Raw genomic sequence first — 14,202 nt, 5'->3', positions numbered from 1 at the left:
CTGTTTATCAGCTCCATCTGGTACGCAGGCTGAGACCTTATCTGCCCATGGACTGTCTCGCTAGAGTGGTGCATGCTCTAGTTATCTCTCGCTTGGATTACTGCTATGCGCTCTACGTGGGGTTACCTTTGAAGGTGACCCGGAAACTACAACTAATCCAGAAAGCGGCAGCTAGACTGGTGACTGGGAGCAGCCGCCGAGACCACATAACACCGGTCTTGAAAGATCTACATTGCCTCCCAGTACAATTCCAAGCACCAACAATTGTTGGTGCTGACCTTTAAAGCCATAAATGGCCTTGGTCCAGTATACCTGAAGGAGTGTCTCCACCCCCATCGTTCTGCCCGGTCCAGCACCAAGGGCGTTCTGGCGGTTCCCTCACTGTGACAAGCCAAGTTACAGGGAACAGGCAGAGGGCCTTCTCAGTAGTGGCACCCACGCTGCAAAACATCTACGCCCTTTCCCCTCTTAACAGCTCCCCTGCTGAACAGTTCATGGGCTGGGAGAGTCAGGCCTGAAAGTCAGGGATTCCTCATGAAAACAATTTTCTTGTTGGGCAAACCCTAGTCTTCACAATCATAATCTGGGAGGCAGGACTCAGCCTTCACTTATATTTTTGTGTGTGGAACAGGAGTCTCACTACCCAGCTAGATAAAGCAGATCATCTCATTTTCTTCAAGGCAGCTCCATTTTGCTTGGTCCCTTGCTTCCGTCCTTCCCATTTTCTGAACTTCCTTCCTTCCTTCCTTCCTTCCTTCCTTCCTTCCTTCCTTCCTTCCTTCCTCCCTCCCTCCCTCCCTCCCTCCCCCCCTCCCTCCCTCTGTTGTTTTCACTTTCTGCATCTGCATCTCTTCCTGTTTGTCCTCTCTCAGTTTAAAAAAATAATTTAATGGTTTCCCAATGAGACCCCTGGATAAAGCATTCCAGTCTAACACGATACTTTGATCTGAGTGCTTGGATCTGTGGGTAGGTTTGATCATGCACTCAGTTTTCATGATCAAAATGTAAATGTCTGAATTTAAAACTGACTTTTTTATTTTTAAAATTCCTTCTCTACTTAATTCCTTCTCTACTTAGAAAAATTCAGAATTGGATCTAGCTCAGTGGCATCATAAATGAAAGAGCAATCCTAACTCCTGGTATTTCCTTTTTGGAGGAGTAAAGGTGTCCAGTAGTAGGATGTATGGACTCCAAAATGTTAAAGGAATGAGGTTGGGGTGGAGCAGATCAGGCAATGATCCACTAGCTCCAAAGCTGCCACATTCTGCAAAGAGGGTGGCAGTCTGGGTCACTCAGCTACAACAGCCATTTACTCAGCCATTTACCAGTGCAGCAAACAGAAGAGGGGAGAACTCCTATTCTGGCCACCTGAGCATTTGGGATCACTATTTGAATCGACAAATAGTGAAGCAACATAGTGAGCTCTGTCCCAGCTCCTGTAAACCTAGCACTTCAAAAGCACCCCAGTGCAAGTAGATGAACAGGTACCACTGCGGTGGGAAGGTAAATGGTGTCTCCACAGGCTCTGGTATCCGTCATGGTATTCCATTGCACCAGAAGTGGTTGAGTGATGCACACACACAGAGAGAGAAAGAGGCAGGCAGACAAGTATACATACACACATTCAGAAAGCTGGAGATCCCCTTCCCTAACCATTAAGAATTAAAAACAGCTTTTTACTCTCCAAGAGCAAGCTGAGTCTTTTCTCTGGTTTCAGTCTCATTGTGCATAGATTGAAGGTAAGTGAAATGCTGCTTGCACTTTAATAGTAAAGGCATTTGCATCCTCCTCCTCCACACTCCTGGAGTAGGAATATGTGCACATGTTGCCTTCTACTCTCAAATAGCAGCCCGAGGCTAATCGGTATCTCTGAGCTTAGCACTGTTGGGTCAGAGTGCTAAAATTCGGAATAAGACTCTGCTTGCACTTTGGGCTCTTGGTGGTGCTTGATGCCAGGGGTGCCGACTTGAATGCAATATGGGGGAGGCAGGTAAGCTCCGCCCCACATAATTGATCATGTGATGCACACCATTTGAATGGCAATGCCCATCAACTGGGGGGGAGGAGTGACCTCCTCAAATAGTTGTGGGGTAGGCAAAGAGACCTCGGCCCCTAGGAGTTGGCTGCTATGCTTGGTGCTAAGATTCCTTCAAATCCTCAAATCTCACTGCATGGGAGACATAAGAGATCTCTGTGCCTGAGATGGCTGGTGATTGGCAAGTGGGTGTGATTTGTTCAAAGCAACCTCATGGGACAAATTGAGGGGCTGGTGGGCCTGGCTAGATCAATGGGCTAAAGATATCACACTACGGCTCTAGGATGGATACCCTCTTTGACATTGCATTGGCCTCCTATCCAAAACCAATTCATGCAGGCTTAAAGAATTGAGCTCAGGAAGGGACAAAGCTCCAAAAGGTACACACAACTCTTTTGTTAAGATTTATTGTTGGTTAAGTTTCATGCCAACAAACCATTAGAACACAGGCAGCTGTGTTGTAGCAGGATGAAGCCCAGGTGATTCAGTCACAGCAGGCGAACCTGACATCATTAAGTGCTGTGCTATCACCTGGAGCTGGAGCCTCCACCTTTGTTTGGATCCCGCAGATGGCACCAGTGGTGCAGCGCTCGCTCCACTGGCCATAAGTACCGAAGTCCAGTCCCTCGCCCTCCAGTACAGTCCCATCTCCACAGCGGAAACGGATGTTGTTGGCTGCTGTATCATCACCTGCCCCTTTTGGGGCTTCCGTTCTCAGAGCGAAGGCAACCAGGTAGGTCTTGGCGGGGCATTTCTTATCGTCTGTCCACTCTCCCCAGCTGCAAAAAAAGGACAATGTGATAATGTCTGCCTCTCTGGAAATAGGACCCAAATTGGAATGAATTGCTTTCCACACGAAAGTCAAGAGGGCAGTTGCCTCCTTAGATTTTTTTAAAGGCTTCTTTTGTAGACCTCATCAGGTATAGTATGTCTACCAAACCTCATCTTCTAAGAAGGGCTGTGTGTTGTGAGCCCTGGATTAGGTGGATTTGCCCTGTGCCACCCAGGGGTCACCCACACCACACCCTCCCAATCTGCCCCTGGAAAAATCTAGGGATGGAGCTAAAGAATCTTTAAAGGGGTTTTAAACCGTAATATTCTCTTAAGAATGGGTTTTTTTTTAAGGCCAGGGTTCATCAGTGCTATGCAGGATTTACTCCCCTGCCTAACAGATATTAAGCAGAATGACCTGATTCTGTGTGGTGGTGCTGCTCCCTCATGAAGTCCAGTGACCAGCACCATGCAGGATGGGATCCACTCACTTAAGTGGTAGTGACTTTCCTTTTTAAAAAAGAAAAAATATATCTTTCACTATTTTTCATATTTACCCCCTCCTTCCCTGGACTTCCCTCATACTCCCGTTTTGTTTTATTTCCATATTGTTCACCCTGCGTATTGTTCCCCCCAATTTTTCCCAATACATATAGTCTTATTTTTTGTTGTATACAGTTGTGATTGTTTCCTCAAACCCTGCCAATGAGGCCATTTCTTTATGTTGCCTCTTCATATATGTTGCAAATGGTTCCCATTCTCTATTAAAGTATTTGTTGTCCTTTTCATGTAGTTTATCTGTTAGTTTTCCCAGTTCTGCATATTCCATAAGTTTCCCTTGCCATTGTTCTTCCGCTCTTCCAAGTTTGTGGTAATATAATTATTGCCGCTGTTGCTGCATACATAAATAATTTCTTTTTTTTACATCTTGGTCTAAAATTCCTAGGAGGAATGCTTCTGGTTTCTTAACAAAAGTCTTGTTAAACATTTTTTTTCAATTCATTATATGTTGTTGTTGTTGTTTAGTCGTTTAGTCGTGTCCGACTCTTCGTGACCCCATGGACCATAGCACGCCAGGCACTCCTGTCTTGCACTGCCTCCCGCAGTTTGGTCAAACTCATGTTCGTAGCCTCGAGAACACTGTCCAACCATCTTGTCCTCTGTCGTCCCCTTCTCCTAGTGCCCTCAATCTTTCCCAACATCAGGGTCTTTTCCAAGGATTCTTCTCTTCTCATGAGGTGGCCAAAGTATTGGAGCCTCAGCTTCACGATCTATCCTTCCAGGGAGCACTCAGGGCAATTCATTATATATCATTTCCCAATAATTTCTAATATTTTTGCAATCCCACCACATATGATAAAATGTACCATCTTTTTCTTTGCATTTCCAACAAGTTTTTGATCCCTTTTTATACATTTTGACCACTTTCTCTGGTGTTATATACTATCTATACATCATTTTCATATAATTCTCTTTCAGGAAGATACAATCTGTAAATTTTAGGTTCACCTTCCACATCTTTTCCCAATCTTCAAGATGTATATTATGACCTAAATCCTGAGCCCGCTTTATTTGTGCTGACTTTACCATTTCATCTAACATTCCCCCACAAAGTAGGAGATTATACATTTTTTAAAGTAATTTCGTATCACTCTTGACTATCTCTTTTTGAAAGTTTGAAACTGTATAACTAAAACCTTTCTTATCGTCTTCCTTAAACTGTCCCTTTAATTGTCTATGATGTAACCAGCTCTGTAAGTGGTAGTGACTTCCTGCAAGAAAGCCACTGGCAAAGCAGCACCTGCACCCCACAGGATCAAGGTCTCTGCTTAACAGCTGTTGAGTGGAGGCATTGATCTTTTAGGCCAGTGCCTCCAGCAGGAAGGAGAGCTTCAGTATTGTGCCTACTTTCTCTCAGGAAGGCACAGCCACTGGTTAGGTAGGTCTTGACCTTTTCATACAGCTTTTTTGCTCAGCCTGCCTCTCCTTCCTGCCTGTGGTCCTGACCCCTAACAGTCACAGATATTCATGAGGACCAGACAGAGAAGTTAGGGGACCACATTTGACCCCTGGACTTGAGGTTCCCCACTCTCAGGATAGATGGTGGTTTCCTCTTGCTCTCTCTTTCCTTGGGATGTGTGGTCCTCAGGAAGAAACTCTGCTTTTCCTGACCTTTGTACTCTGTTGTTGCAGTCTCTTTCCTCTTTGTTATGTGGGGCTTGGGTCCCTCTAAAATTCAGAAGGCAACCTAGAGTTGGTATCCTTAGACTCCGAGAGCTGAGAATGAGGCTGATAGACCCTGACCTGATATTATCCTGCCCTGGTGCTGAAGCATAATAGATTTCAGCCAGCTCCTCACACCATCACTTTCCAAAGAAAAAAGAAAAAAGTCAAGAAGATGCTCACGGTCCGACAGTAGATTCTACAATTGCACCGCTACTGCAATAGAGACTGATGCCATTGAGGGAAGTATCATCATGGAAAAGAGAGAAAGAGACTGCAATAAAGCAGTTTTTGCAAGCTATGACTCTGTTTTATATTCTTTATTGAAAAATAAAAAGTACAAAATTTCAAGTGTACAAAGTAAGACCAGACACAAAATCAAAGAAACAAGAAATAGTACCCATGTAGAAAACAAAACAGAAAAAAGATATTGTTTTATGTTACAAAAGGGGGGTTGTTATTGTAGTTAACTGAACTAGGACTCTGACAACACTCACATTCAGACTGCGTCTGCAGTCTAAATTTTCCAAAGTATTCCCGTAGCTTGCAACCTGAATTAGCAGTTATCTGTTCATAATTACAGGCCCCTACTTGTGTACAAGTATTACCGGTTATGGATTAAGGTTTACATTCCCAGCTGCATCAAAAGACAGTAGCTTTGTCCAATGGCCCAATGGCCCAAAGAAAGCAAATTTTATAAGAAAAAAATGATATTCTAATGACTGGCTAAGGCACCCTTAATCCCTCTCCTATGTCTTCATATTCAACAGCAGGTTTCCTCCAGTTTGTGAAGTTAGGGTTGCCATATTATTTCAAGAAATAAAATCTGGACACAAAAATGTTGTTGAGCTTTTTGGGGAAAGTTGTTGAAATCCTGGACATGTCACCCAAAATCTGGATGTATGGCAAGCCTCCTAGAAAGCACTTATCAAGGTTGCTTCCACACTTACAGTTTAGTCTGTATTTGCCAATTGGGCGCTCACTTTTCAGGGAGATAAACCTGACCACAATATTGCCAGCTCATTGCACTCCAAACTTTTCTGTATCCTTCTCCCTTTTTCCTCCAGTCCATCCAGATTCATGGTAGTTTTCCTTTATGTAAAATCCAATTCACTCTAAGCCTCTCCAATGTGGATAGACAAAGTGGCATGGAGACTTTTTAGAGCTATTAAATCTTTAAGCATGGCAGTCAACACTTCAAAGCACCTTGCAGGCAGCAACATACAGGCAATGGGTTCAGAAAGAAAGATGGGAAGCAACGAGAGAGAGAGAGAGAGAGAGAGAGAATTATTATGACTACTCCTTGGGATCAGGGTATCAAAAAGAAGATATAGAGAAGCCTTTACCTTCAATGAGAATCCGTATGCATATCCTGAAGGACATAATTGAAATTTTCCCCATTCTCCCCACTCCCCACCATTGGTCACTGTGAGGACTCGATTATCGTTTTGACGTCCTGCCTCACAGAGATGGTAGGTGAGGAACAGGAATACCACAGCACTGATAGAGAGATCCATGGAAGGTGGACTGCACCAGATCAAGCTGAAAAAAATTAGTGGAAGAATAACAGCCTTGAGAATTTATTCCCCAGAAATTGTGGTTCTCTCTCCTCTACTCAGAATCTTCCTGAATCTTGTGATTCCCCCCTGAGGGAAGTGTGATCACTTCTGGTTGATGAGTAAAATCAATTAATGGCTTTTCTGGCTACACTTCTGATTTCAATAGACAACTCAGAGTTGCTGGACATTGGGGCTAGATCAATTCCTCAAACAGAAAGGCAGGGCAGATTGGCAGGAATTGGCTGATGTAAGCTAACTAACTAAAATGTTCAGCTTCCAGTTCTGTTCTGCCTTAATGGAGGCAGACCCCATGACAGCACGAGACTGTTGGTGAGGGGAAACAAAGATGATTGAGGGTAATTATCCTTCCAGATTCCCCCCAAGGGCAGGGAGAAATAGGCTTCACTCGCAGTTCGTCTTTCTACCCGTGCTCTTGCTCCAGCAAGGAATGCATGGGGCAAGGAGGTGCTGAGTGCAAAAGCACTTTGCCTGCTGAAAACCCTCCAATGCCTCCATCAAGAAGCAGAGGTTCTCATATTAATTACAGCTTAATTGGACTAAAGTACAGGTGCATGCTAGGAAAGATGAGATCACGAACTGAGTCATCTGCAGTTCGACAGACCACTCTTCTCCTCAGGCTGAGAGGGAAAAGGGTAAAAACAGGTGATTTATTGGGACAGAGTGACTTTTGCAGCTGTTGTTAAAGTTGCAAAGCAATGAAGCACAAGGCAGAGCAACAGAGAAATTTCTATAACAACAATGGGATATCAGCTCTGCCCAAGGCATGATGGATAACAGTGACAGCCGGGGGAAAGAAAGACATAAGATCTTACAAGGACTGAAAGAAAAACCATGGACAGAATAATTGCCACACACAGGAAAAACAAAGATACTTTGTACTTTTATAAATCATTTAATGTGTCATCAGAAATAGAAATTATTAATATTGCAGTTGTTGTATAAGGGATTATTATTATAACTGGAATGTAAAGAAAATTAATAAGATTTTGGAATGCAGAAATAAAGCAAATAATCGAGACTTCCGGTTCACCGCCAGCGCTGACCGGTGAGGTCTCTTCGAGCTCCAAGGAACCTGGCTGTGTGAGGGGGGGGGGAGCTGTGAGAGCACTGCAGACCCCCAGAAGAGCCCCAGATCGAGCGTTCTGGAGATGAGAGAGCTCGGCTGTGCCCGAAAGCGACTCCTCTACTCTCTGGTAAGCTCTAGTAAGAGCCCCGTGAACGAGTGGAGTGCAAGTGTGACATTTCCGAGCAGATCGCTACCCTCGCACAGTGAAGCTCCGAGCCGGCAGTGGAGGAGCGGTGGATTTTTCCAAAAAAGAATTGAGGACATTGGAAACTGTGAGTAAAGGAAATTTAAGGAATCTTTCTAATTTAAGAATTGGCCATGGGGGGAGATTTAAAAGGAAGTTGATCTCCCCCTTTGAGAGGTCTGCGTCGCAGCTAACTTGCCCTTAGCCGAGAAGGGTGAAAGGAAGTAATCAATCACCAAGGATTGGACTTAAAATCTCCCCACCCCTGAGGCATGGTAAAGGGGAGGAGGGTCAATCTTATCAAAATCCCTGTAAAAATTGTTTCTGGATTGGGAAAAGTCCCCCTGTAAGCTGGGGTCAGGTCCCTGGAGGGAACAGCGAGCCGCCATTATGATGTCATAAAAGGAAGGAATTTATTTATGTCTTTGATCTGTGGAGCTTTCAAGTTGAAGAGAGTGCAAAATAAAAGACTGTGAATAAGAAGCTTGACAGGTCTTGTTTGACTAAAGTAAGAATAAGAATTAAAACAGGAACATGTACCAGTGCGGACAGAAAAACTGTTTTAAAGTTGGGGAATAAGAACCAGACCACTTCCTCTTTTGTATATTGTACAACTGGTTTTGTTCCCACGAAAATCAAGAGGACAAGGATGGCAGTAGACACAACACCACCTGAAAGTGCGGACTTTCATCAATTTCTTCTGGAAGAACTTTTGGATCTTTTAAATGAAATACGTCAATGAAATACACCTGTGGAAACAAGCCATAATGGTGCGGAATTTGAAACAGGAGTGACTTTAATTCAGATTGTGGAGCCATCAGTTATGGACAATGAAGAACCCAAAGAAAATGAAGAGAAAGAGCAAGGAGAATGGAACATTGTGCCCCCAGTGAGAGTGGGAGGACAAGACCTAGGATTACTGCAAGGGGCTCTGAGAGAGGAAATAGCATGGAACATTGCCCTCTCGGTGAGAGAGGGAGTGCAAGTTCCACGCAGCCTGAATGTTTGGGGGAAGAAAATTGTGAAAAGGCTGATTTAAGGAGCTGGCTGATCCACCGGGACACCCGGATTCCAGGGGAGGGGGGGCTGAATTAGATTTAAATGTTTAAATGTTTAAATGAATTTAGAAGAAGTAGCATTGGATTATATGGACGTTTTGGGGGGTATAAATTATAGGCTGTGGGGGGAATTAGGATAATTGATTAATTAACATCATTGATTAATAATGTTAGTTCATGTTTTTTGAAATTAGATTTGATTTAAGTATGATGTAATATGAACTGTTTAAGGTTAAGGGAAAATACGCTAAAATGGTATATGATTTAATTTGAATTAATTAATGTTAATGATAAATATGTTAGAATGTGTTAAGATATAAGATGAAAGCTGCTCAGTTTGATTTTAAAAAAGCAAGAAAAAAGAAAACGAACCCAAGGAGGGAGATCTGAGGAAGTCCACAATGTTAGGAATAGAGTTAAGATTTAAGATCTCTTTTTTTTCTATGTCTTTTTGCTCTTTCCCCCCCTTTTTGTGTTTTTTTTGTATTTTTGTATTAACTGAAAATGAATGAAAATTATTTGGGGGGAAAAACAGAAATAACACAAATAATCAAGCCATCAAATCTAGCAGGCTAGGGGCCACTTTATCAAATTAAATAATTTGATACTTAAATTATTGATATAAATAATTGTATTATAAACTGGTATTGTTATAATGAGGCTATTATTGGATTGTAAATGAAAACTAATAAAAATATTATTGAAAAAACTAAGATGGGCATTTCTTACCCACCCTTTGCCCTTGCTATAATGTCTCTCCTATGCAAACTCCCTCCATTTCTGTTTTATAGACTTGCAACCCTTCAAAAGAAACGCATACAGCCATACCTCAGTTTACGTACACCTCCCTTTGCGTACGCCTCTGTTTACAAATGCCACGGACCCGGAATTATTTACATCAGGGTCTGCGGCGCTCGTGTGCACAGTAGCAATCTCCACAGGTTGCGTGTGTGCAGAAACGATCTGCGCAGCGCGCATGTGTGCAGATGTGCCCTATCGGCGGTTTGTGCACGTGCAAAAGAGTGCCTTTGGAGAACGAACGCCTCTGTTTACGAACGCCTCCGTGGAATGGATTGCGTTCGTAAACCGAGGTACCACTTTATTTAAATACCCTGAAAACCTGTGTGAAAAGTGGGGTGCACTTTTCACAAAAAGGGCCTAATAGCAAGAACAAGAATACTTGGCTGAAACCCACCCAGCTCTACTTCACTCAAGTCTGACAGTTGACCAGGCCTGCATCATTCTGACTACATTGAAAGCCTTGCCTTTCTTTGCCCTCACTTGGAGTTCTACTTACCGTCTCTCAGCTGCCAATTACTCTGCAGGCAGAAGGAGAGAGTCCATAAACTGAGTGAAGAGACATGACTGTGAACAGGGAATTTAAAGGGTTCAGGACAATGAAATCTAGGAACTCTCTGTCCTGAGCAACACAACTCCCATGCTCCACTGATCCATCATGGAGCAGAGCAGATGGAGAGGGCTGTGAAGTCTTCCTGGTCCTGTGCTTTCCTCACCTCTATTACCAGTGGCTTCTACAAAGTTCCTGCACAAGCAGAAGCCATTTCCCAGGGGGAGTGGAGAGACCTAGCAGAAGGGTGAGGACATCATTTATTTATTTATTTAAATAAATCATTTTTATTGGATTTTCTGCTGATCCTCCCCTACCCCTTACAAATTAACATATTAAACATAATTTACATTCTTCTTACAACAACAAATATTTTTTGTCATATTTACATTTCACAATTTATCAGAATTAAGATTTCTATTACCTCATATTTTCTGTTGCTTAAATTGACTTCCATTCTTCCTTTGCTGTCTTTTTATAGGCAGGTTTTCTTTGTGCATTGTTTAGCCATTGTATTAGTAATTTCATAAGATACCGGTAAGTTACAGAGAGTAATATACATTGTTAATGTCATATCTACTACTGTGGGCAAGAATCCTGTAGAAGAAATGGAGTGGCCCTCATAGTCAACAAAAGAGTGGCAAAAGCTGTAATGGGATGCAATCTCAAAAATGACAGAATGATCTCGATACGAATCCAAGGCAGACCTTTTAACATCACAGTAATCCAAGTTTATGCACCAACTACCGGTGCTGAAGAAAGTGAAATTGACCAATTCTATGAAGACCTACAACACCTTCTAGAAATGACACCAAAGAAGGATGTTCTTCTCATTACAGGGGATTGGAATGCTAAAGTAGGGAATCAAGAGATAAAAGGAACAACTGGCAAGTTTGGCCTTGGAGTTCAAAATGAAGCAGGGCAAAGGCTAATAGAGTTCTGTCAAGAGAACAAGCTGGTCATCACAAACACTCTCTTCCAACAACACAAGAGACGACTCTACACATGGATATCACCAAATGGGCAGCATCGAAATCAGATTGATTATATTCTCTGCAGCCAAAGATGGAGAAGCTCTATACAGTCAGCAAAAACAAGACCTGGAGCTGACTGTAACTCAGATCATCAGCTTCTTATAGCAAAATTCCAGCTTAAACTGAAGAAAGTAGGAAAAACCACTGGGCCAGTAAGATACAATCTGAATCAAATCCCTTATGAATACACAGTGGAAGTGAGGAACAGGTTTAAGGATTTAGATTTGGTGGACAGAGTGCCTGAAGAACTATGGATGGAGGCTCGTAACATTATACAGGAGGCAGCAACGAAAACCATCCCAAGGAAAAGGAAATGCAAGAAGGCAAAATGGCTGTCCAACGAGGCCTTACGAATAGCGGAGGAGAGGAGGCAAGCAAAATGCAAGGGAGATAGGGGAAGATACAGGAAACTGAATGCAGATTTCCAAAAAACAGCAAGGAGAGATAAGAGGGTCTTCTTAAATGAGCAATGCAAAGAAATAGAGGAAAACAATAGAATGGGGAAAACCAGAGATCTGTTCAAGAAAATTGGAGATATGAAAGGAACATTTCGTACAAAGATTACCATAATCAAGGACAAAAGTGGTAAGGACCTAACAGAAGCAGAAGACATCAAGAAGAGGTGGCAAGAATACACAGAGGGATTATACCAGAAAGATATGGAGGTCTCGTACACCCCAGGTAGTGTGGTTGCTGACCTTGAGCCAGACATCTTGGAGAGTGAAGTCAAATGGGCCTTAGAAAGCACTGCTAATAACAAAGCCAGTGGAAGTGATGATATTCCAGCTGAACTATTTAAAATTTTAAAAGATGATGCTGTTAAGGTGCTACACCCAATATGCCAGCAAGTTTGGAAAACTCAGCAATGGCCAGAGGATTGGAGAAGATCAGTCTACATCCCAATTCCAAAGAAGGGCAGTGCCAAAGAATGCTCCAACTACCGCACAATTGCGCTCATTTCACACGCTAGCAAGGTTATGCTTAAAATTCTACAAGGCAGGCTTAGGCAGTATGTGGACCGAGAACTCCCAGAAGTGCAAGCTGGATTTCGAAAGGGCAGAGGAACCAGAGACCAAATAGCAAACATGCGCTGGATTATGGAGAAAGCTAGAGAGTTCCAGAAAAACGTCTACTTCTGCTTCATTGACTATGCAAAAGCCTTTGACTGTGTCGACCACAGCAAACTATGGCAAGTTCTTAAAGAAATGGGAGTGCCTGATCACCTCATCTGTCTCCTGAGAAATCTCTATGTGGGACAAGAAGCTACAGTTAGAACTGGATATGGAACAACTGATTGGTTCAAAATTGGGAAAGGAGTACGACAAGGTTGTATATTGTCTCCCTGCTTATTTAACTTATATGCAGAATTCATCATGCGAAAGGCTGGACTAGATGAATCCCAAGCAGGAATTAAGATTGCCGGAAGAAATATCAACAACCTCAGATATGCAGATGACACAACCTTGATGGCAGAAAGTGAGGAGGAATTAAAGAACCTTTTAATGAGGGTGAAAGAGGAGAGCGCAAAATATGGTCTGAAGCTCAACATCAAAAAAACCAAGATCATGGCCACTGGTCCCATCACCTCCTGGCAAATAGAAGGGGAAGAAATGGAGGCAGTGAGAGATTTTACTTTCTTGGGCTCCTTGATCACTGCAGATGGTGACAGCAGTCACGAAATTAAAAGACGCCTGCTTCTTGGGAGAAAAGCAATGACAAACCTAGACAGCATCTTAAAAAGCAGAGACATCACCTTGCCGACAAAGGTCCGTATAGTTAAAGCTATGGTTTTCCCAGTAGTGATGTATGGAAGTGAGAGCTGGACCATAAAGAAGGCTGATCGCCGAAGAATTGATGCTTTTGAATTATGGTGCTGGAGGAGACTCTTGAGAGTCCCATGGACTGCTAGAAGATCAAACCTATCAATTCTTAAGGAAATCAGCCCTGAGTGCTCCCTGGAAGGACAGATTGTGAAGCTGAGGCTCCAATACTTTGGCCACCTCATGAGAAGAGAAGAATCCTTGGAAAAGACTCTGATGTTGGGAAAGATTGAGGGCACTAGGAGAAGGGGACGACAGAGGACAAGATGGTTGGACAGTGTTCTCGAAGCTACGAACATGAATTTGACCAAACTACGGGAGGCAGTGCAAGACAGGAGTGCCTGGCGTGCTATGGTCCATGGGGTCACGAAGAGTCGGACACGACTAAACGACTAAACAACAACAACAACAAAATGTCATGTTTACATTTCCCCCTTTGTTAAATAAATCAATAAACTTTTGATATTCATCTATTGCAGACTTGTGCATTTTATTCCAGCTCTACTGATCCTGCATGTTTAAGATTCAAATTGTTTCCTTTATGTAATCCATGAATTTTTTCCCATTCCTTGTCAAATATTTCGTCACCTTGATGTCTAATTTCCCCCATTAATTTGGCAACCCCCACATATTCCATTACCTTTTGCCGCCAATCTTCTACTGAGGATATACCTGGTGTTGCTTCCAGACCTGCGCTAACAGCAGCCTCGCGCCTGTTCTCAGCTACCATCCCTAACAAGAAGTCCTCAGGTATTTTCTTTAAGGTATACTTAAATATTTTCTTTAATTTATTGTATAAGGTAAAGGGTAAAGGGACCCCTGACCATTAGGTCCAGTCGTGACCGACTCTGGGGTTGTGCGCTCATCTCACATTATTGGCCGAGGGAGCCGGCGTATAGCTTCCAGGTCATGTGGCCAGCATAACAAAGCCGCTTCTGGCAAACCAGAGCACCACATGGTAAACGCCGTTTACCTTCCCGCTGTAGCGGTTCCTATTTATCTACTTGCATTTTGACGTGCTTTCGAACTGCTAGGTTGGCAGGAGCTGGGACCAAGCAACGGGAGCTCACCCCGTCACAGGGA

The 14,202-nt window shown here is 43.1% G+C and overlaps 1 protein-coding gene across 1 annotated transcript; it reads right to left on the bottom strand.

Moving 5' to 3' along the window:
* Window positions 1-2,519: 2,519 nt before the first annotated feature.
* LOC118085106 (vitelline membrane outer layer protein 1-like) lies at window positions 2,520-6,546 on the bottom strand. The gene is made up of 3 exons (XM_060273298.1): window positions 6,365-6,546; window positions 5,213-5,296; window positions 2,520-2,814 (listed from the first exon to the last, which is right to left on the bottom strand). Exons 1-3 carry the CDS (start codon window positions 6,544-6,546, stop codon window positions 2,520-2,522), a joined length of 561 nt encoding a protein of 186 aa, XP_060129281.1.
* Window positions 6,547-14,202: the final 7,656 nt, after the last annotated feature.

This window comes from Zootoca vivipara, chromosome 4 (genome assembly GCF_963506605.1).
Source record: "Zootoca vivipara chromosome 4, rZooViv1.1, whole genome shotgun sequence".
NCBI lineage: Eukaryota > Metazoa > Chordata > Lepidosauria > Squamata > Lacertidae > Zootoca > Zootoca vivipara.
This window is presented reverse-complemented; position numbering and strand designations above follow the sequence as displayed.

Bases quoted from the DNA above. Each gene is read 5' to 3' on its own strand.
- LOC118085106 (XM_060273298.1), bottom strand. From the start codon at position 6,546: ATGGATCTCTCTATCAGTGCTGTGGTATTCCTGTTCCTCACCTACCAT. The intron at 5,297-6,364 runs TCTATATCTTCT...TGCAGTCTCTTT, and splicing joins TCATTGAAGGTAAAGGCTTC to CTCTCTTTTCCATGATGATA. The intron at 2,815-5,212 runs GTGAGCATCTTC...CTTTTTTTGCAG, and splicing joins GTAGAATCTACTGTCGGACC to CTGGGGAGAGTGGACAGACG.